This window comes from Mirounga leonina, unplaced genomic scaffold, assembly GCF_011800145.1.
Source record: "Mirounga leonina isolate KUSES-001 unplaced genomic scaffold, KU_Mleo_1.0 Mir_168, whole genome shotgun sequence".
NCBI classification, from domain to species: Eukaryota; Metazoa; Chordata; class Mammalia; order Carnivora; family Phocidae; genus Mirounga; species Mirounga leonina.
This window is the reverse complement of record NW_023270426.1, coordinates 9,607,354-9,631,523: the sequence shown is the minus strand read 5'-3', so window position 1 is coordinate 9,631,523 and position 24,170 is coordinate 9,607,354. Positions and strand designations below refer to the sequence as shown.

Here is a 24,170-nt window from a genome sequence, read left to right as displayed (position 1 = left end):
GACGACTCGAAGACACCAAGAGTCAAATAAAAAGCAAGGCGAATGATTCCAGGTAGCTCTCCTTAGCTTTTGATGAGCCAACAGACAATAGCGATACTGCCCAGTTTTTGTTTATTAGAGAAGTCAGTGCTGAGCTTGAAGGGACTCGAGAATTAGTCTGTAGGAAGAGCCTCTCGAGAACAACTATTTTAAGGAATATTTTTAAGGAAACTTGAGAAAACACCAATTCAGTGCGGAATGAAGTGGAACCTGCTAAGATGTGTTGCAACAGATGGTTAAAAACGCGTGGAGCAGAGAAAGGTATACTGGACAAATCTACAAAGCTGGTCAAAATGTAAGATGTTTAAAGTCAATGTTTATAGTCTGTATTACTCGTCGGCAGGTATTTTGTGGAATATACCTGAATCAGTCAGGTTATAGAACTTGTAGTCAATGGTGTATTTCCTTATGGTCTTAGCCATCATCACTTCCGTGAAGTTGTGTCAGAAATAGAAACTGAGGATCCTGACCAGCCCAACCATACAGCAGTTTGATGGCAGTGGCTAAGTGTTACTGCAATTTTTTTTCAGCTCAGGACGAAGACTGCAAATTTGTTAAATGAGAATCACCTCTGCCCTATTATAGATAAACCCTGAATTCTGCTTGTGCTGCAGATTTGATCATGTTTCTTAATGAATTCAACTTAAAATTACAAGGCAGAACAGCACTTATAATGTGAAACTTACACTGCAGCAAAGTCAATACAGTAACATCTCAGGTTTAAATCAAGAGTAATGTTATACTGCTTTACACAACTTCCCAAACGGTCAGGTTCAAAGGGAACAAGAGCTCCATTCCCACACAAATTTGCAGTGCATCTATTTTCCAAACTCAACCACAGTTCCAGCCGGACTTTGGGATCTCAAAATCCATGTAATTGTACAACTGAGGAATATTTACTTAGCCATCAATTGGAAGTGATTATACCTGCAAAGGAATAATATACCAAAGGGCAAATATCAAGAGTGGAATCTAATGGAATTCTGTAAGTACCTTCCAAATGATAAATATGTTCAATGAAAATCATACATGTGAGGACTGATAACAGTATTTGGTAGTATCTATCTGCGGGAGACATTCTCAAAGATGAAATATGTAGTCACATTACCAATCAGTATAACAGATGAACATTTGCCATGGATTTCAAACCCCAGCTATGTGAAATATTATCCCCTCAAAATAATTCAATTCTTATCATTACTAGACTTGTATTTTTTTTTTAATTGTACTCAGGCATTAATATATAATTTGGATCCCATTAATAAAAAATTAGTGGAAATTTGTTTTCTTGTTACACAAGTATTTAAGAGCCTCAGTTTTGCCTCTTGGCCCACAAAAAGTTTGCCAACCTTCAGTCTAGACCAGCGCAGGAGTGTTTTTACATTTGAATACAACTGCAATATGGTGAACCTTCCTGTGAACAACTGTTCTTTGTAGCAAAAGCATTTTTATATCCCAGCAATACAACCTGATAATACGTAGTTCTTCCCTTGGTTATGATCCACGTATTCTCATTAAGTACATTTCCTAATAACATGTGGGTCTGTATAAGATTTAGGCAGAGGAGAAACTAGTTATCCTGAACATCAGCCAAGCTTTGTAACTCCACTTATTTGTACTCTTGCAGAAAAACCAGCTTTTTTAGTCTACTAACCCAGCTCTATCACAAACACCTTTAACGCTCCACAAAAACAAAAACACACCAAAGAAGGTACTGAGGACCTCTCCGTTTTTACCTGAGTCTAGAACATTTTTCAAATGTATTCACTTGCTATATATAATTTCTAATAACATATTAAAAAAAGACTAATGAAGTCCAGTAATAATAACATTTCCGGATTTAAAATGATTAGGTCTGCCTTTCGGCTCTCTCCCATTTTTCTCATCAAGACGATGGCCGCCTACGGGTTTTGCCTGGGCAGTGTCGGCTTGCTCTGACTTCTGGTGATCATGCCCTCACTTCCTCTTGGCTAACACCCCTCGTACCTCATCTCTCAGTCCAGTGTGTCCTCTGAAGGTGGGAAACAGCATTCCCTTGGCCACAGTAATTGGCTCAGGGGTGGGCCTGTGAACCAAGGAAGCAATAAATGTCAGTGTGAGGGTTTTGTTAGGACCGCTGAGAGGAACCGCTCTTCGTTTTGGCTGAGGTTATGAAGACAGCAGACGTCGGAAGCTGCTGGGTGGCCGCTTCACTACCACACAGGAGAAGCGTCCCTGGCAATGAGAACAGCCCGGGAGGAAACGAGAGAAGAGACACAGGGAGATCCTGACTCTGCACCAGGATCTAGCACGTCGGAAGCCGGCCCTTCCGCTGGCCTGGTCAGCGAGACACGGTAACGTACACCCCCTACTGTGTAAGCCTCTCGCAATTCGGAGGGTGCTGGCTGATGCGGCTGCATTGTCGTTCCAACTGACCCCCATCTTAAATCAGATTTTTCGACATCGGGCCTTTTGACCATTAGGTTTCATCTCCAGGTCTACCACCTCTGAATGCCGGTGTCAGCCGGTGCTGCTTTGCCTTATCTTACCTGGAGCATCTTTCAGTAAGCACAGCACTATTAATACCATTTTGGAAAACTCCCCTGAGAGCACCTGGCACAGGATAAGCTGGGAGAGTCTGTCCCAGATACATGCCCTCCATCTGCAATGGCAAAGTCATTCGCTGAAAAGTGATTAATCACGTTTCACTGCTGTGCACATCCCAGTATGACTTCATTTTTTAAAAGGAATAAAATGATTCTGTTTCTTTTCCTTGCTTTATTGGTAGCATTAGTTTTAATTAATCGCTCTATTAAATGGTTCAGGGAAGTGTAAAAGGCTTTTTCTTGAAGGAAAGCTCAGACACTTCCAGGTATGTACTTACGTTGGGGCTCCCACAAAGCAAAATCCAAACAGAAACACAAAACACAAAAGCGTCTTCCTTTAGCTTGGCTTCTCACATACACAAAACTAAATGAATCCGATTTTTAGAACTCCTACCTTAGGTTATTACGAGTAGCATCACTTCACCCGTCATTAGAGGAAGGGGGAAAAAGCGAGTTTAAAAAAACTACCTTTATTTTTTATTTCTTTTTCAGTTACATACTTTTAAACAGGGATGTGTTTCATTATTCAGACATTCAGGCAATGTTGACTTCATTAGTGTTGACAGAAAAGAAGCATAAAAATGCAAAACATTGTTGGCTTAACCTGAACATACCTGCATTACCTATTATTGACCAGTTTGTGTTGCCAAAAGACTTACTCCTTGGCATTAAAATGGAGCACTTAAAAATATTGCTAAAAAGCAAATGTCTACACACTGGTCTTTGCAGCAAATAAGGGTATTTATACTTTTAAAATATTTTAAGTCCATAATTGGATTAATATACACACCTTCTTATGTATAAGGAGTTCAGATCATATAAACACTGTACAGTCCAAAAACCCTACTGAGAATAAAACTAAATAGGCTTATGATAAGAAATACAGATATCGCCATGTATTTACAAATATCATAGACACACAAATTTGGTCAAATACTGTAAAGAAAAAAGTGGTTTCACATTATAATGGCCAAAACATCCATCTACCTTGTTCAAGGCAAACAAAAAATAAAAACTCAGTATGTAACTCCTGTCGTTTAAGACATCATGACAGTATACAAATAGACACAATGGAAACTGTTGACCAAATTATACAGCAAATGTCTTCTAGGCTGAGCGTGGGCCTTTAAAATCAAGAACTTGAAAAGATCATTCAGACGATTCAGAGCAACAATGATAAACAATGTCCTGATTTGCAGTATTCATATGGGCGCCTAATTTGTCAAAAACAACACGCTGAACTTTTGGCTAATAAGAAAAAATAAATTACCAAGTACAATTAAATCCCTGTAAATGCAATAATGAAGTCAAAAATGTAATTTATTTACTTTAATTACACATTTTAAATGTTACCTTGAGACAATAAAAATAAATAAGCACGCCGGAAGGCATGCACTTAAAGACAAAGAAAGGGTTGCATGGAAAAAGTAGCAATCTTCTAAATGAAAGGTGAAGATGAGATTTGAAAAACATCATTCTCGTTCTAGCCAGTCTTTATGTCTTAACTCTTCTTGAAGAATCTGGCTAGTAGAATGCGACCAAAGTACTACACCTGTGTCTTTATGGCTTAAAACAAAGCATACCTAAAAAGTGGAATGGGTTTCCTTTTTTACAGAACTGTTACTTTGTTCATATGCAGGCACTTCAAAAGACTATGGAGGCAAAGCACCTGACCCATCCTTTCCAAAATAGTTTTCAGTCATCAAAATTATACTAAAAAGTAGGAAAATTCCAGAGAACCAGCAAAGTTGAATACAAGAGACTAATGTGCACAGAGGGCAATAGAGTGACCCAGTTTTTATTGCTGGGGGTCCTTTTTTTTTTTTTTTTATCAAAGAGCAAATAATTAATAAACAGACACCACTGCATGGCACATCCAAAATTTTCTGCTTAAGGGAGAATGTAATCATTCAGCAGGTTTCAGTGGGATCTCCTCAGACTTCAACCTTACACATTGCAATGAGATTCACATTTATTTCTTCTCCTTAGTGTATTTAAAAAAACAAAACAAAACTCCAACATACTTAATTTCTCAAAGTATTCATTTCTTGCTGTCTAACATACATTATTATCTGGAAGCATAAAGTTACATTATACAAATATTTTGCATTTTTCTTTTTTTTTTTTTTTTTAAAAAGCGCTTTTGCCACTTGAGCGACACTGTACTTCACGTCGTGGTGCCACAAAAGCAGAGCTCCTATCTAGCACGCTCCTGGTGATTCGTTTGACCCCTACCGTCTGCCGAACCCACAGAGCTTTTTCCTCAGTACCTCTGGGCAGTGACTGTACCATGATTTCACAGAGAGAATGTTAGTATGACTCATGACTAGCAGTACCGTCAGTAATACTGAAATCAATGCGCATGTCACACAAGAAATGAACTTCTCACAAAATAGCTTCTTTTACATATTTGGGCAACTGCGTCTTCTCTGTTGCATTATCCACTGGGGAGAAAATTCCTGCTTGATTATGCTCTTACAGAAGTTATAAAAAAAAACCAGATTAGGCATGTAACTGTTTGACACTGAAGATACTGTACGGCTTTCTACAACAGGAGGAGAGCTTCTGAAAAATGTCTTTAGAGCTGTATCCGTCAGTACCACCTCCTTGGTCCATTCCATTCATTGATGGGCAAAGCACTCATGTTTGGACAAAACTTTAAAGCTTCCATAAAAGTTAAATTAGAAAAAAATATGAATGTAAGACAACCACAAAATGAAGTATGAAAGTATGACATTTTGTTTCTAAGAGTGAGTCCTTGGAAATATATGTGGTCACTACAGAGATGATTTTAATCACAAGACAGCAGATGAACACGTAAGTAACTCCCCATGATCTGTCTGTGTCCAGAGTCATTTGTGACGCTGTATGGTTTTCCTTTTCCTTCGTTTGAAAAAACAGCAGCACCTGCAGATGGAGGGAAACACTTCTTGTATTATAAAGGCACTAAGGGTCACAAAGTAAAGGCTGAGCTTAGCATATTAATTTCAATGGTCGTAAAAAGCAACAGGCTAATGCAAGATACACAGTGAACATGCCAGTGAAGCATATATATTAGTGAACCTAGGGCAGAGTTATTACTACAGTTTCATCAACGTGCCTTTTAGGAAGACAGCCAGACATTCTATGCAACATTACAAGGAGCCACTAAATTGAAAAGGCTTTGCACCAAGACTAAACGAGGAGGTGTGGAATTCTGAATCCTCACCGACCCACCGTATTTTATTTTGAATACTCATTAACCTCTGGCAGGGGCATGCTTTTATAAAATTCATCTTATGCATTCTCTCCCTTTCTTCCTGATATTTACATTTGATTATTAAAGTCATTGTTAGAAAAGCAATAATTATCCTAATACTGAGGAACTGATTTTCACCAAGGATGAGATTCCAGAAAGAAAAAGAGAAAGCCCAAATAGACTCTTCAACAAACATTTTCTACCACATTTACAAACTGGAAGAGAGAAAATGCATTAACTAGCATGTCAATACTGGCACTTCTTAATTCTTTAAGAGTTAAGGTCAAACTGGGGGTGCCCGGGTGGCTCAGTCGTTAAGCGTCTGCCTTCAGCTCGGGTCATGGTCCCAGGGTCCTGGGATCGAGCCCTGCATCAGGCTCCCTGCTCAGCGGGGAGCCTGCTTCTCCCTCTCCCACTCCCCCTGCTTGTGTTTCCTCTCTCGCTGTCTCTCTCTCTGTCAAATAAATAAATAAAATCTTTAAAAAAAAAAAAAAAGAGTTAAGGTCAAACTATCCTAAGTTAATGAAAGTAAAAACTGTGCTTAATATTTAAAATAGCATAATCAAGGTGATTCAGTCTTGCAGTCTATGAAGGAAAAGCATTCGGAGTTTCATTCCTAAGTAAAAAAAAAAAATCTAGAGATGACGCCTGAGAGACCTGGTTTTTTCCATAGTAAGTTCTCCCCTGGTCATGAGAAGATGAAACACATGCAGCATGTGGGGAGTGATGCTGAGGCTGGTGCCAACTCACAGTTAGAGGAGAATCACTGAGCAGAAACTCACAAAAAAATACACACCCACATGCATATATCTATTCTAAAAGTCTGGCATTCCTTCAAACACAGGTCCGGCTCTTTTCCCCTTCCACACTTAAAGGAAAGTCTATCTATCAGAGTATCAAGAAGACAAGCGACACATAGAGAGGCTCTTTTGTCTTTTTCATGGAAGCCTAGTGTGTGTGCATATGTAAATATGTAAATCCTGTTTTGTAATTAAAGAAATATCTATATGCATGGTGATTCAATCAACAAAATGCTGCCAATTCAAAGCTCGTACAGAATGTGACCTTATAACGATGTTCCTCTAATTCTTACCAGCCCGCCTGCAAAGGCTATTAAACAAGTCATTTCAAGCTAAGCATAATGGAGACCACCTAGCTTTAAGTGTCCTCTCCAGCAAAAGATTGTGGAAGATGAAATAATTGCTAGATTATCTTTTATGTCTTTCTGTGAAAGAAATGTAAACAGAAACCCATACTGTCCCAGCTAAATTACACAATCTCTCCACCCACATTATCGTTAGTCAAAAATAATTTCAGACCATTTATTGTGATTTATGCCATGACTATGAAATCACACTATGCGGCATTCAAAACCAAATTACACGACTGGATTTTTTAACCCCATTCAAACAGCACATAATGATTAGACCATGGAGTGTGAATAATTCAAACCTATATATGTCAGCTGCTACAGACTCAACTGGAAATCTGTGCAGTTATCAATCTTTATGAATTTTACTTTTATTAAGGTGACCACCAGAGCAACCAGAAACAAATTACCCAACAGGGGCCTTGAAAAGAGCTACCTCTATAAAAGATGACTCTGGATACAATGGATTTTTCCTGGATTTATAAAAATAAGTCAACTTTATTTGTAACTGTCAGCTACCTAAATACTTTCTCAAATCTGTTACATAAATTTTCTAAAATAAAACAATGAAAAAAATTATTTAACTCAGATCCTAAGAGATGAAAACCATTATTCAAAAAAAAAGAAAACCTTTCAATAAAGGACTTAGAAAAGTCATAAAACGTTCATATTGTAAAAAAAAAAAAAATTTTAATTGGTATTTAGAAGGAACAGACCAAATATTTAAAATACTAAATTTAAGAATATGATCACCTTTCAGTGGAGATTTATTATTTAATATAAAGTTATATTAATAAGGTTCACTGTTTCCAAATACTGTCATTTGTCTCTTCAAATTCCAAACTACAATCTTTTAAGATTTTTCTGCTGAAAAGGTGTTTTAATAAGTGTTTATTAAAAAGTGTTTTAATAAGCCTTTTGGAACGGGGAGTTTAATGTAATACATGTTTTGATCAACAAGTTCCAGATTTTCCACACTTGTATTAGCAATTCACCTTGTCTGGCTTATTTTTCTAATATCAGTCTGCTTTCCAGCTCAAGACAGCAGACCTATTCCTTAGGTCATCTTTTCTTCAATTACATATTATTTAACACAGAAAACCAATCCAAGCATTTACTTGAGACTAAATGAAACTTTCAAATGAATCATAACTGTAGAGGCCTTTTAAACTGAAAGCCAATCTAAAAAAAGACACCTCTTTGTTAGAAATAAATCCCACCAAATAAAGAGTAAACCCTTGAAACCGATCTGCCAGGGAAGCTGGCATGCTATTAAACTGACTACCACCAGAGGACAGCATTGCTCTAGGCAACAGGAACGCATCCAAATAAAGGAGAGATGCTCTCAAAATAGAATACAGTTATAAAAAGAAGAAAACTGGTATTTAACCTGTGGCTGGTTTCTTAAAACTCATTACAAAGCAGCTGATTTACAGTCTGTGATTAAGAAATTAGGTCTCCTATCAATTGCCCTCCATCTGAAACAGTGTGGCTCCCATATGGCCACTCTGTCACGTGACCATTTTACGCTCCTCTCAGTCCTCAGACTAATCTGAATTTATTTATTTACTGATTATCTGCCTCCACACAGAACGTAAGCTTCGTAAAGGCTTGTCCACAGATACATCCCACAAATGGGCACAGAGTTGGTACTCATTTAGTATTTATTGAATAAATGAGTGACTTTCCTCATAAGTGCAACCCCTAGAGTAAGAACCTAGTCAAAATTCTACACCATGTTCTAAAGCTAGAGTTCTTACGCCAGGGCCCACAAGCCCTAGTGAAATCTCACAAGATGCAGATTTGAGTGCCTGTGGAGGCTTCCCTGGAGAAAATTGGTTTGCATCAGATTCTTACAGGAGTCTAAACCCAAGAAGCCCTGCTCTACCTACGTGCACCTGCCTGGCCTCCCCTCTGGCTTCTCCATTTCCAGCGAGTCCTTGTCCCAGAAGCTGTGAGCTGAGTGAGCACCGCAGATACTGAGGGGCCACCATGCCATCAACTGACAAGAGTGCGGGCAAGGTGTAAAAGGAAACAATGTAATTCTGACACTTGCCACAAGTCAAACAGGAACAAAAGTTACTGATAACGATAACTGCAAATAATAGCAAATAGTGCAGGAATGAGCACAGATGGAAGTTCCCACAGGTGAGGTGAGGTTACTTTGATCACTATATTCAACTAGCTGGTCTTAGAAAATTATCCACGCCTTTAGAATTTTTAAACACATTTTTCTCCAAGCTGCTCAGTGGCGACATTTACTTATTCGTTAGTTGATGCCTCATTTGGGGTCTCTTCAGATCTAGACTACTGACAGCCCTGGGGAAACTGATTAAGGTTACCAGACATTTAAATCATGTTCTTGTCAATGCTTTTCTTTCTCTTGGCTCTTTCTTGCTTATGCCTGTGTGGTTCCAGTAAGCCAGTAGGATCTCACGAGTCAGGTCCATGCCTCTGACAGGATTCTGTAGCTAGCCCAAAAGCTTTGAAGGCACAGCTCTACTCTTTTTTTTTTTTTTTTAAGATTTTATTTATTTATTCAAAAGAGAGAGTGGGAGAGAGAGCACACAAGCAGGGGGAGGGGCAGAGGGAGAGGGAGAAGCAGACTCCCCGCGGAGCAGGGAGCCCGACATGGGGCTTGATCCCAGGACCGTGAGATCATGACCTGAGCCAAAGGCAGATGCTCAACCGGCTGAGCCACCCAGGCATCCCACCACAGCTCTACTCTTAAATTCTTTCAAAATAAATGGTTAAATCCTGTTTCTGATGAACTTAAGGGCTGTTGCTGTAAAAACTGTTAAGGTGGTAAACAGGAGATCATAATGGATCCAAGTCCTCAACTCCGTAGAAAACATCCAGGAGAAGGGCCGAGGCTTTGCTAGTGACACTGCACCATTTCCCTTTCATTTGTGGCCTTTTCCTGCCTCTAGAATTTGACTATCTTCCTGGATGCAGGTCTTAGCCTTCCTTCTCCCATCTACCTGAAACTGACACACGGGTCTCTGTCCGGACCTGAAGTTCCTGTCTGTCCTCTCTGCAAAGACTCACTGGCTTCGCCTCTGGCTGAAAGACTGCTTCACAGCTGCTAGGCCCTATCCACTCAGGACTCCCGAGCCTCGCCTCTCCTTATCTAGGTTGATGAGTATACAGAAAACAGCTTTTAAGACATCTATCTTTAATTCTTTGACAAAGCATTTGCCCCCTTCAAATCCATACATGAAAACGTAATTTCTTATCTCTGGACCTCTTGGTGTAAAAAATGTGGAACTGATCAGTCAAGCAAGAAGAGTTCAGATAGAAGCCCAAGACCATCCATATAACTAATCCAACTGGGAACCTGCAGATCCATCCTCATCCTCAATTTCTTCCTCTCCATCCACATGCAATTAGTCCCTCAAGTCTGAAATGACTTTCAAAGTTGTCCCATCCTGTAATGCTCGCTGACTTCAGAACTTCTTGCCTCCCCCACTGCTAAGAGCCTCTTAACAGACGCCCAGGATAAGTGTCTTCCTCTCTCCAATGCGCCACCCCAACTTGCCCCCGCCGAGATACGGCCTTGCCAACTCTGCCTTTTAAATCTCACCACTGGTTCTCCCACAGTCTAAGGCATTAGGTCCACACACACAGCTCTTACAAATTTGGTTCCTATCTATTTCCCTCTCCTCTTAGTCTCATCTTGCATCAAGCTGCCTTTCCAGGCAGTCTGTACTACAAAAGGGAGAGAAGGGGAGGATGGATTGATTTTGTGTAATCTAATGAACCCCAGGAAATGACATAAGCCTCAAAAGTGCTGCCAAACTAATTATCTCAAGGCTCAATCTGATTATACCATTTCTTGGCTTAAAACCCACAGCTTGCTTGCTTGTGTTGAGAAAGGATCATGTCTTTTTTTTTGTTGCTTTCACCTGGCTACTAAGGGCCTTTGAGACTGGGCACTTGGACTATCTCAGGTCCCACCAGGATGCATTCGCACACGCTATACACGAATGGGTCACTTCTCACACCTGCCTCACTCTGTCCTTGCTCCACATGTTGCTCAGCCTCCTCTCTCGGACTCCTGCACCCAACTCCTTTGTCAAGCCTGCTTATCTTGGAGAACCAGGGCAAATGTACCCTTACCCGTGAAGATGCCTCTGATCTTCCAGCTGGAAGAGCACATTCCAGTCTCTTAAATCCAGTCACACTGTATCCTGTGAGCTAATCCTGTAATACCAGGTATTAGACCAATGATTCTCAATCCTGGGTGCTCCTCAGAATCACCTTACAAGCTTTTTAAAAATACTGTCAACCAGGGGCGCCTGGGTGGCTCAGTCGGTTAGGTGTCTGCCTTCGGCTCAGGTCGTGATCCCAGGGTCCTGGGATCAAGTCCCACGTCGGGCTCCTGGCTCAGCGGGGAGCCTGCTTCTCCCTCTCCCTCTCCCTCTGCCCCTCCCCACCCCGCTCATGCTCGCACTCTATCTAATAAATAAATAAAATCTTAAAAAAAAAAAATATTGTCAACCAGACCCCCACCACAGAACAATTCAATTGGGAACTCTGATGGCACAGCCTAGGTGTTAGCGTATTTTTGAAACTCCCCGGATGCCTGTGATTGGAAGCCAGGACTGAGGGCCACCATGTCAAAGTTACTGGTGCACTTGCTCTTTTTTCTAAGGGAGCACAGGGGCCTTGGCTTATCTTCGTAATCACCATGTTACCAAAGGCACAGTAACTGTTCAGCAATGTTGGAAAGGGAACACAAAGAGAAATAAAGGGGAAAAAAGATAACTACATACTACTTAAAAACTCAGGAACTAAACCAAAGGAAGCCTTGTTTTCCTAAATTCCTGGAAGGAATGATGAGGGTGATACCACTTGTATCACCTGTCTTGAAAAAAAAGAAAATTCCCAGCCACAGCGAAGAAGGCAAAATCTCATTACTAATGGATGAGCCACTTTAAATGCGGGACAACAGAATATTGTGCATCCCTTGGAAATTACAGATCCAACCCTATAAGGTACTATTCTAGGAAGCCTGAGCCTCTAAAATGTCCTGTGTGAAATACATTATAATTAATGGGGTGGGTGGGAGGGGCCTCCGCCAATCACAGGTGAGAAGAAAGAGAGGGAGTTGGAAACACGTTTTGAAAGGGAATTCTTGGCGGGTTCCTAGAGACCTATAAAATGGTGGGAGAGAGAAGAGAAGCGAGCGTAAGATGCGATTTAGGAAAAAACCACACTCACATCACAGTCCCTCACCACAGACTAAGAAGGTATGAGGAATGCAGTAACAAACCTTGCAGGAATGTGAGAGTCACCCTGATTAAAGGGAAACCAAATGTGATGTGTTGGAAGTCTTTAACCAGTGAAGAGGCAGGGAAGGTCGGAGGATTTCTGTAACCCATCTGGAGTCAGGCTTTACCGAAATTATGGGCTGCTCTATTTAAAAAAATAACCGCTCTACTAAAATATAATTCAAATCACCACAAAATTCATGCTTTTAAAGTATACAAGTCAGTGGTTTTTAACACATTCAAAGAGTTTTACATCTGTCACCACTATCAAACTTGAAACTGCGTCCATGAACGTGCGCTAATACACCGCCATCTTCCCTACCGGTGAGCCATCTACTTAAGGGCTGGGGTGGGGGGTTCAGATTATTGCTAAAACCCAAGCGGTGTAAGTGGTGACTGAAAACATGGGAAAGGGGAATCGATTTGGCTCAAAGCAGGTGTCTAGGACGAAGTGGACACAGAACACCCAGTCTCAGTGAAGAGTATGGGTGTAGAAGGAAAAACAGGGGACACTTGCTGGAGGGACAAGGCCGAGGAGAAGAAAGATGGGAGAGGTGGCTGGCCTCCGGGAAATAAACAGGGTGGGAATAGCTCCTGAGTACCTGCCATGGGCCAGACAAAAAAGCAGTGCTTTATCACAGTTAATTTCCTCAGTGACCTGCGAAGCAGTTATTATGAGCCTCAGTTTAGAGAGAAAGAAACAAGCTTGAAGAAGGCAACTCTAAGTTGTAGAAGCAGGATTCTACGACCCATGCTGGACGCACAGGACCTGTGTGCCCCACTCAGCCACACCACTTTCGGAACTCCGCTTACGACTGCACGAGCAAACATCGATGGCGGTATTTGTTCTTGATGTAAAAATGCACAAGTATGTAGCTGATTCACTACATCCTCAAATCCACTAGGCCATACTGTCAATAAATACCACAAAGTGATAAAAATGGATACTTGATCACTGCTCTTGAAAAAGAAGTATCCCCAACAAAAGTCTCCTCATCTTACAACCAGCAAATGAGCATTATTTTGGAATTCATGTAAGGCTCCTTTTGGATAGGAGTAGAATGTTCCAAAATTTGCTAATCTAAGCAACTTTTCTTATTCACTCCCAGGCTCACTCAAGATTTGTCCTGAAACTGAGAGGAACATATGAAACATGGCATTACAACTAGAGGCAAAGATCAGAGAAGAGTTTAAATCCAACATTAACTCGACTTAATAGGAGTATTTTTTTCACAATATCTGCAATGGGCAGGAACTATTTAGATGAGGACTTCCATAACACTCTCTCACTATAGTTAATCATAAATTTATCAGTGTATCCCATGTGTACTCAACGGCAATACAATTAGTCAATGAAATACTCTCTTAGTGATGCTCTTGGGGTGGGTGGGGGTGAAGGATCTGCTATGTGTATTTAATAATTTTTTGAACGGGAAAAAAGAGAGCTTAAAACTCAAAATCCCGTCTTTCTACTTAAAATAGCAAACGAAGCCTCTGTGTTACAGAACAAACGCACAAGCACAAGCAGAGTGGGTGTTATCAACTACTCAATTAAAAAGTGCCCCCAAATCTATGTCACTTGAACAACAAAAAAAGTTGCAGCAGGCAAAAGAGCTCCTCAAACAATTATTTCTTGCTTTTCAGACCTACTGTAAATGACACCAAATATTTTTGAACAACTTTGACCAATTGTAATTTCTATGTTGAAAGATATTTTTTTTTTAAACGCAAAATGATGCTAAATCTTTGAAATTACAGTCAAGGGAGCTATTTCTGCCTGCCTACACTTGAAAACTCACCACATGTTCAACACTTTCTGGCAGCTATACACACACACAAAAAGAAAAATACAAGAAAAGTGAGAGAGAGAGAAGGGGAGGGACGGAGAGAGAGAGGGAGAAATCATCAGAAATAGCCCACATTGAAATTATCACATTGCTTTTCATGCTTACTTTTTTTTCCAAGCAGCATCATCATTTACATTCACAGAAAAACTACTTTAAAACTAATATGAACACATGCAGGATACTATAAAATTAATAATTATTTATTCTTATGCTTACAAAGAAAAAAAACTGAGCATCTACCCTACAGAAATAAGTTTCATGCATCAATACTCCTAAAAATAAAAAGCCAAAAATATGCTGCTAATTCTAAGAAACTGAGCATAGTTCTTAAATATTTTTGTATTATAAATTATTTACTGAAATAGCACTATTTTAAACTCAGTGATTAAAATAACTGAAAAAAAAAAAATAACTGAAAATATCACTTGTTTTGCATGCACCTATTCCCTGAAAAAAATTTCCTGGAATAATTGTACATGACTATAAGTCTCAAACATTCACAGCTGAAGCACAAAAAGCTACTAAAAGAAGTCAAACAAATACATACTTGGTCTCATCCATCACTTCCACTTCCGTAGGGGCTGTAATGGGTGCATTGGAACGTCCTGCGGTAGGGTCATCTGTGTTCAACTCTCCATTTGTAGAGCTTACAACCTGCCAAAAAGAAAAAAAAATTATATATGCACAAAGTGACAGGTTATACAACGATAAAAATTAAGGTTAAATTAGAAAGTTAATACGTAGAACATAAAACAATTAGTATGTAGTTGAGCTGTTTATAACTGAATACAGTAATAGGTCTAATATTTTATTAAAATTCAAGGCCATCCAATATTTGCTTTTCAACTTCCTTTTCATCTTGAAATTTCTCTCTTGTCTCTTTCCCTCTGCTGTGTAAGGCCAACTCCTACACTTCTGTCTCAGATCAGCTCCCCAAGGTGTGCCCATCTCCACTGGCACCTTGCTACGTCACGAATTCTTTCCCTCGCAAACTTCAGTCTTGCTCCTTCCAATGGATCCTTCATTTCAGTGTGTAACCACGCTTATGTGTCCCTTGAATACTGCCCATTCATCTGCCCGGTTGTTCATGCCCAGATCCTGAAATCACAGTGATTCCTCTCTTTGACTGAAACCCCACATCCTATCCATCAGCGGGGCTGGTTAAATCCTCCCCCAAAACACATCCCCAGTCTAATCAGTTCTCCCCACCTCTATTACTACCAGGACTTTAGTTCAAGCCACATGACCTCTTGTGTGACTAAGAGCCACAACTTATGAACTGGTGTTCTGCTTTCACCTGCCCCCACCCTCCGTTAACGTATTGTCCACACAACAACCAGAGTGCTCATTTTAAGACAGAAATTAGATCATGTATAATTAACCTGCATAAATCTCTTCAAGTATCAACTTCCCATTTCACTTAAAATAAAGATCCATATTCTTTACCCCAATTTACAAAGCCCCACAACATCTGAATTCTGCTTACCTCTCTGATCTCATACTACCGTCCCCTGTGTTCACTAGCCTCCATCCAGTATGTCAAACTTATTCCCAACTTAAGGCTTTGGCATTATCTATTCTCGATGCCTGAACTAACTCTCTGCCCGCTGATGGGCTATATTCTTATCTTTCAGATTCTCAGAGAACATCTCTAAAGCAGCCCTTTTCTGTCATACAATCTAAGACTTCCATACAGACATACTATGTCATGTTATACTCTACTGTTAACTCTTTGTATAGAATTTATCCAGATAATGTTTTCCAGATTGTGTTTCTTGACACCCACTCTCACCTCCTCCTGCTCCATGACAGCAAGAACTATGGACTGTTCCCCCACTATATCTCCCCCCTAAACCTGGCAGAGAACAGGCAATCAATAAATATTTGTTGAAATAAATGAATGCATGCATGAATGAAATCCTAAAACAAAATAAAAATCATAGCAAAATTCCCACATTCTCCCAAGTCCTCTTTGATCTTTAATAAAGTCACCTTACTGTCCTATTTCTTGCTTTCCCCTCAACTTCTTCAGAACAATAGTCTTAACTTATCACTTCCATTTTTTATAAAATTTTCCACTCATTTATTCCTTAATTCCTTGCAATCTGTACTCTGTTGCTACATCAGATTTCTAGTAAGAGTACGCTTGCAGGTTACCAACGACTCCTAGAAAAATATATTCGGTGGCCTTTGCTCAGTCCTCATTTTCCTGTACGTTTCGGTATCACTTAGCACCAGCTGATACTCCAGAGTAGATGGGTCTAGAAACAAAGCCTAGCTCTCACCCTCACCTGCTATGTGACCCAGGAAAGAGAGCTCATCATGCTAAAGCTCAGTGTTCTCAACTACGCAATGGGAAACAGGAGTATGCATTTAACAAGACTGAGAGGAGGAAATGGAATCAATGTGAAGGGCAATGACAGGGCTATTCTAGGAGCTCCGGGAGTGGTGGCCCTTGTTCCTCAGCCAGTTTTGCCTGCACTCACGGCTTCGGCTACAAGCTACGTAAAGGACGTGCTGAGCTCAACCGCTCACCCACATGCTCACCTAGACCACGTGGGGTACACACTCAGTACTTCCAAAACTGAATTTCTCATACTCCTCTCAAATGTGTCACTCCTCCTATCCAGGGTTCCAGTTTCCAGTAAACCCTTACCATCTTCCCAGACCTCTGCTGCTTTCCTTATCAAAGCTCATCAGAAGAGAAAGAAAATGCTAATATATCAAAGGCCTGGACAGCAGACTGACAGCTGACTATGAGACTTAACAGGTCCGTTTACAGAGCCCCATTTTACTGAAACTTAACTAATTCTCACGTTCTAACCGAGAGGCCACAACATGCCAGGCAGTGTTCCAGGAACTTGGAAAACCACAAGAAAAACACCCCTGCCCTTGTGGGACTGAGAGTCCACCCCACAACTCCCAGAAAAGTCACTAGACGTCAACCAACAAATCTAGATGAATGCAGGATTATGGAGGCTGAGTTTCCTGTATCCTACGCAGAACAAATACTTAGAAAGGAATGCTGCATTTGTGCCCACAGCTGAGAACACACAGAACGGCCTCGATCGTTATTAGAGACAACCAAGCCAAGGAGAGGAATACCACTGTGTCTCAATCTGCTGCTCTGTTTGGGGGCACCTGCTTCCTCCTTTCTGGCATTCTACTGAGTTCCATGTTAATTTCTTCTCTTCATTTCTCCCTCTTTCTGAAAGTATTTAATTAGCAATCATTATTTGTCCTAATTATCAAACATAATTTGGTTCTTTATTCTTAATCTTTAAAATGTCAGAGCTCCTTGCTGAATTGGAAAGGAGCTAGAAAGCAGGGTTCTTATCTTACACTTTTGTATTCTCCACTATCTGTAATTAGCAGTATGCTTTGCATGCAGAAGATAAAGAGTTCACTCAACAATTTCCATTGTTCTTCCCTCAACGTGATAGTCACAGGTTTCTTTTCCTCCTTCCTGTTCAATGGCCCGAGAGAGCTGGAGGGACCCCATCTCAAACTACAGGCAGCTCCTTGAACATGCCTTCCCTTACTTTAAGTGGCATTATTGAAAATTCATAACCCAAGTATTCTACATTTCCAGCAAGAGCAACTGTATGAACATGGCAATTATAGAATCTGACTTACTTCAGCTCACACAAAGTCATAACTGACTTTAATAAGCTTTATTTTAGTGAAATGTTTCAAATCTCATTCCACCTGGTTGACCAGAACCAGACCAGAAGGAAATAATATCTTCATTTATGTATTTTTTTTAAGTAATTTTTCTTTGGTTTCCCAGATTCCCTAACTCTCTGAGTAAAGGCTAACATCCCGGGCTAAGAACAGAATCAACGTGATGACAGAGTTGTCCTATAGAAGCGGCCTACTTAATACTGGTGACATGAGAGTATATCAGGGCATTAAAAATGGTTTTCACTTAAGAAAACTAGTATCTTTTAGTGAAGGGATTTTACAAAGAAAAAACAAAGACACAGTATTATAAATAGCATGTCATTATATTCCTCGAAACCTAAATCAACCAAACAACAACTATGCACAAATCATTTTTATAAACCAAATTCTAAAGAATGATCCCATTTAGGTAACATTTCTAGAATTATAACTTGAAGTGGAACATATAGGAGTCTCTGAAATACTGGTGTTCATCACCTGATTTTTCTAATGAAAGTCCATCTAAAAAATGACAGCCTCTTTGAGGTTTGACATTTAAAAAAAATAACCCAGGTGTTTTACAGGGCTTTTGTTCTTGTTGTTCTTAAAGAAATTTTCTCTGATATTCCCACTTCGGTAAGAAACTTAGTACAGTTCTTATTTTAAGATGTTACCAAAAAAAAAAAAATAAAGTAAATAAAAAGGCATCAGATGTGGTGTCACTTTTACTGTACCAGAGTTTAAGGGGAGGGGGTATGGAAACAGCCTGCAGCTCAGGATGGGAGAGAAGTGATGATGGCTGCCTGCCACATCTAATTCCAAAAGAAGTCATTCACATAGACTTTTGAGTACAAAGATAACACACGGTATCTTTGTAGTCAATGATATTATAAGGCTAATTAATTCACTTTCCAAATACAATGAGTTCATACAAATCAGTTATGGTACCACCTTCCTAATTTCTATTTGAGTTATTGTAAGCATGCTACCAAGTGCGCAGCAGAGGCTCACTATCTTAATTAACCAGATCTCCCTCTATCCAGTAAATATATTAGAAATACTAAAATGTTATGTATCTTACTTATGCCCTAAGCTTTTTCTAAAAGCTATCTATAAGAAAGCACACTAATAAAGGAGATATAGTTAAGAGTAATTTCCAAAGAGTTTTCTGGACCCCTGCTAGGGTTCACATGTATTACATGAAACGAACTTTCTTACATATTCTAAAACCTAGAGCTAGAGTTATAATTGATCCTCTTGATATTCCAACTGATGACCTGAAGGCACAGTGAGATTCTCACGGACTTTCAGCAAAGATAAACCAAAATGGATTTTCAATCTAATTTGCACTTATAGAAGTACAAAGCAGAGCACTGTACTCTGAGTATTCCAGCCTTTTGAGACGTTACTGTAAATGTTGCTGTAAAAGGATATGAAAATAAACCTGTAATGCTGATTCACCCTAGTGACACCTGGACAAGGCATTTATTAAGCTAAAGTGACGGAGCTGAGCTGGCCATTACTTATCTGCTAACGGCACCCCGCTACTCTCCTTGTACAAACTCTCTTTTACAGATTTCAGCGCCCTGGAAAACGGAACAGAAAGATACAACTGTACTCATCACTTGATTCTCCCCCTTTTGAGTACCTGTGTGTTTTGAAAGATATGAGAAAGCAAGTGAAAGCGGTTACTGGCCATGTTTTAGAAAGGGGAGTATTAACGATGAGCAGCACGATGGAGGACGGCCTGGGGTGTGGCACCTGCTATTCCTCTGACTTTTAACTATGAATGTTTCCTTACCATTTCGAAATACATCCGTCTCACTCTTTCCTGCTATCCTCACCTGCATGTGTATGTCTCCAGTTACACTGACGAAAATCCCAGAGTGCCCAGCACAACAGGTAATGTTCGTCCTTCACTTGCACGCGCAGTGCCCGGCTGCACGCCACAGCGGCACCGTCTGTGAGGCCGCCCTTCTCCCCTCAGGGGCTCAGACTCAACAGTGTTCCTTTACCTGCAACCAAAGGCTGTACAACTAGCGGAGATTTCCCAACGATCGGGACCTACACCATCTCCCATGAAGTAGTCTTCCGATAGTGCCCCTAACATCTTGTCTTCCTCCCTCTGCTCGAAGTTGCCTTTCCGCTTTCCAGGACCGGGCTTTTGGCTGACCTTGAGCTCAAAGGAGCCGTGCTCCAGCAAAAGGCACAGTTCCTGTGGGATTCCAGATGAGCACTACCTGCCATCGGTGGTACATTTTAAAAACCTCATTTTGGACATCCTGGTTTGCCAGGCAGAGACACGTCAAAAAGGGACAGTGACATGACCTTCCCCCTCAGCCCTGACACCAAACTAAATTCTACCTTCTAATTATCTTGCAAATCCTCTCAGTTCTCTTCATCTCTGCTACCCATCACTTTCCCTCAGCTGGACTTCTGAGAGCTGTGTCCCTGCCTTAGACTTGTTCTCCCTTCAGCTTAGTCTCCAACGAAAGCCATCCTTAGAAAAAACACTAAGAGAGTTACCTTGCTTATCTAATTCTCTTTACGGCCACCCAATATCCTCAAATGAAGTCCAAATGTAATAATGAGACCTATTAGGTCCTTCAGGACTTGCCTCCTGCCTACCCCTCAGTCATTTCTCAATACACACACCAGCTTGACTGGACTGTAGTCAATTGCTCAGGATGTCTCTCCCTCCTCCACCACCTTACGTGTGCTGCTTTCTTGCCTGGGACGGTCCTCTCTAGACCCCTTCCATCTGCTAACTCCTCCTACTGATGCTTCACTTTAGAAACAGGTGAAAAAACAGAATACAAAGAAGTTCCGCTTTTTCCAGGAAATCTGAACCCACTAAATCCAGGTCAGGAGCTTCTCAATACGTTCTCATAGCATGTTATACATTCTCCGCTTACCACATGGCCTGTTTAATTAACCTCCCCCATTGGCTGAAAGCTCCATGGGGACAGGCACCCTATCTTTGTTATTCTTCCTTTTATTCAAAGACTCCAGTACAATGCCTAATACCTCTTAGTAGACATTTTTGTATATTTGCTGAATAACAACTGGCCAAGAAACTGAAAGTGCTAGGTCTAAGTTTCTCAGCCATAGTTATTACCAAGGATTCTAAAGGGAGCAGAGAGGAATACATCTGATTGCCCTGGGAGCTTTTCCAAAACACATAAAAGCCAAGAACAAATTCAAAATATAGTCTTCAGATATTTGAATGTAATTTTTAATCTCTTGTGTGGGAAAAATTTATCAAACGTGTAGCTGGATCCTTCTGGTCAGTGGATTAACATGATTACACTAAAGATACAGAATAAAATTAGATAAATTCCAATTTGACAATGCTTTCTTTGGGCTGTACCACTAGACTTCACTTCCCAGAGACTAATCAAGTTTCTTAATCTGAAAAAGCAATAGATTATTCTAGTATTTGTACTTCATAAGGCCCACCCTCTGTGCTAATACTTTTTAAATTAAGTTCTCATGACAAAACCATGAGGTAGAAGTATTATTAATATTTCCATTTTACTGGGGCACCCGGGTGGCTCAGTCGGTTAAGCGTCTGCCTTAGGCTCAGGTCATGATCTCAGGGTTCTGGGATCGAGCCCTGCAGGGAGCCCGCTTTTCCCTCTGCCCCTCGTGTTCTCACACACTCTGCTCTCTCTCTCCCTCTCTCTCGCTCAAATAAATAAATAATCTTTAAAAATCTGAAAAAAAAATTTCCATTTTACTGATGAATAATCTATGGCACAGATTTTAAACTCGAATTTGACTCTAGGGCTTGTGCTCTTAAACACAATGAGATCAACTTGGCAAACCAGATGTCTGACCTGTAACACATACAGTAATTCTAGAAAAACAAGGAGTTCAAATTTAGATTCCACCATTCAGTTCCTATTAAAAACACATCTGAAATAATGAATATCCGAGGAACCTTCTGTAAATCAAAATTGCAAGAGGTTTCATCTTGCAGGTCAACTGGAAGCAGCCCGGAATGCTTTGTGGTGCCACTGAGAGCCATTCTGAGCTCCAGAAAAACACTGCAGTGACAGATGAGGGACGAATGCCACAGGCCCCAACTGGCTTATTTGGGGTAACTCCTGATTCTGCTTCCAAATATCCTAAATCTGTACCATATTTATTTCTCACCGGATAGCTATCAACTTATTACGGTAATGTCTTTCCTAAGAAACTATTCGATGACAGGGCCTTAGTATTTGCTAAAGGCTAATTTTTTAATTGCCATATAAAGTCTTTGCATCTCCTACAAAGTCAACACTGGAAATTGTCCAACAGGTAGTTTACTGATCATCACACAAAGAATCTCAAGGCAAATTATTCTCACACTTTTGTATTAATAAAAGGGTTTTTCTCTTTATCTATTCCCTTCATCAGACAATGAGAATAACTGAAAAAGTTTCCCTTCCTTTGTTCAGAATCCAATGTAGTATTATATTTATAATAATGATCACATTAGCTTAGATTTTAGGCACCTTTCTTTCCTCTTCTTACTACTAGCTTTAAATTACAATTTTATTAGCCCAATTATACAAGTGTCATATTGTAACTTTTCAAACTTTTTACGTGGGTAGGACATAAAGCATAAATGAAGTCAATATTTTAGGAAAGAACAAGGTTCAGGCATGAGCCTACTTAGGCTGTCAGTAAATTTTTCACAAGACTGAAGCTTGCTTAATGTCCATCATGTCAGGTTAGTTAATGGTGTAAAATATATTCAGGAAGTCAATGAAAATAGTGTAAAATTTTTTGTTTTACTTATGTATTACTAAAATTCTAGTAAGTAAAACTGATCATGTATTGAATATTAGGATGAAGCCAGATGCAGTCTCCGAAGGCAGAGAAGCTTTAAAGAGATGGTGAGAAAAGAGGGGAGTGGAAATGTCTCTTGGGGAACATATGAAAAAAGAGAACATACAGTACTAGAGTGATGAGCCAATAATCAAACTCATTCACCCTGTGATAGTCTGGAGATCCCATGAGCCACCTCTGCGAATCCCACAGAGTAAGAAGAAACTAAGAAAATAACACATTTGTGGTAATGGTGCACATGGCCGGACAGCTTTCTAATAGTGTTGTAACTGTTGCAGATATCCCTGAACACTGAGCAAGACACTTGCTATTGTAACATACAACACTTAGAAACGTGTAAACGTATACAGACACACACACCATCCAGTCTGTGTTATGAAACTAAATATAATTTGCTCTATTAACTTTTCCAAGGCCATGAATTGGGGTCATAAAAAATTTTTTACAATTCAAGCACCCTTGCCTCTAAGTCCTCATCAAATACCTCTGTTACACAGGACTGAAAGGTCCACAGACTACAAAGTTCTATAAAAATATTTGAATACATACTTTAAATTACCTCTAAAATTTAATGGTGAGAAAAACATGAGAACTTCTAAGATTTAATCAAGAACTGACTTTTAGAATTCAAATCAAGAAAGAATAAAATCCAGAGCAGGGATCCAAAAGACTAAATATATCTACATATTCACCAAGAAAAATGCAAATTTGATAAAACATAATGGAAAATTATTCAAGTGGAAATATGTGGAGAAAAAAAATCAAAACTTTTAAAGGAAGTTCTAAATTGAAATGGATGGAGATAACATTTATTATCTCAATTACTTTAAACCGTCATTTAAATTACCTTAAACTAGCATTTTAAAAGAAATAAGAGACTTGGCAACCTTCCCCTTTCTACAATTCACATAAAAGATGAAAATTTAGGGGGCATGGGAGGGCAAGATAAAGTATTCTAAGGGTACAGAGAAGGAAGGAGGAATGAACACTTCAAAAAAATAAAGGACTGCTTTAAATTTTCAGAAATAGCCAGAAAATTGAGGGGAGTATTTGATAAATACTTGTTCTTGAAATTATTTTCTCCATCTGGTATTTTCTAGAAACAAAATATACCATTATAACAATTGGGGTCATGTTTATTTGAGCAATTAATCAGGAAGTATTTTCTGAGTACTAAGGATAAAAAATTTCCTATTTAACTGACTGAAGTTTAAAGAAGGAAAGATCAATGAAAGGGAAAAGTTATAAAAGTGTTCTATTACAGCATTAAAAAAGTTCGAACTTATTACTGAAAAATCAAGCTTAACACATATTTCAAGTAATACAGTTTGTTTTTCTAACCTGTTGTGAGTATGACTTAACTTAAATATTGTTGCATATACTTGCAAAAATGAACAAAGGCAAAATCGTAGTATCCCTGGTGGTCTTCCTAGACCATGTTAATTTTGCTTTTTGGTTAAATACAAAGGAAAAGAATTATGGAGAGTTCAGCAACAAGTTTTGCATTAGGATATGAAGTCATGCCATGAGTTCCAA

The 24,170-nt window shown here is 39.6% G+C and overlaps 1 protein-coding gene across 11 annotated transcripts in view; it reads right to left on the bottom strand.

Annotated features, from left to right (window-relative positions):
- Nucleotides 1-3,078: 3,078 nt before the first annotated feature.
- Nucleotides 3,079-24,170, bottom strand: part of CSNK1G3 (casein kinase 1 gamma 3) — a 109,352-nt gene continuing 88,260 nt past the window's right edge. For 7 of the 11 annotated variants that reach the window (XM_035014004.1, XM_035014006.1, XM_035014002.1 and 4 more), the window contains 3 exons: nt 14,680-14,786; nt 14,085-14,108; nt 3,079-5,531 (listed from right to left, as the gene is read on the bottom strand). In XM_035014004.1, coding sequence (XP_034869895.1) covers nt 5,477-5,531; nt 14,085-14,108; nt 14,680-14,786 — 186 coding nt within the window. In that variant the 3' untranslated portion in view covers nt 3,079-5,476. The remainder of the gene's footprint in view (nt 5,532-14,084; nt 14,109-14,679; nt 14,787-24,170) is intronic. The other 4 variants (XM_035014008.1, XM_035014009.1, XM_035014012.1 and 1 more) reach the window with 1 other exon arrangement.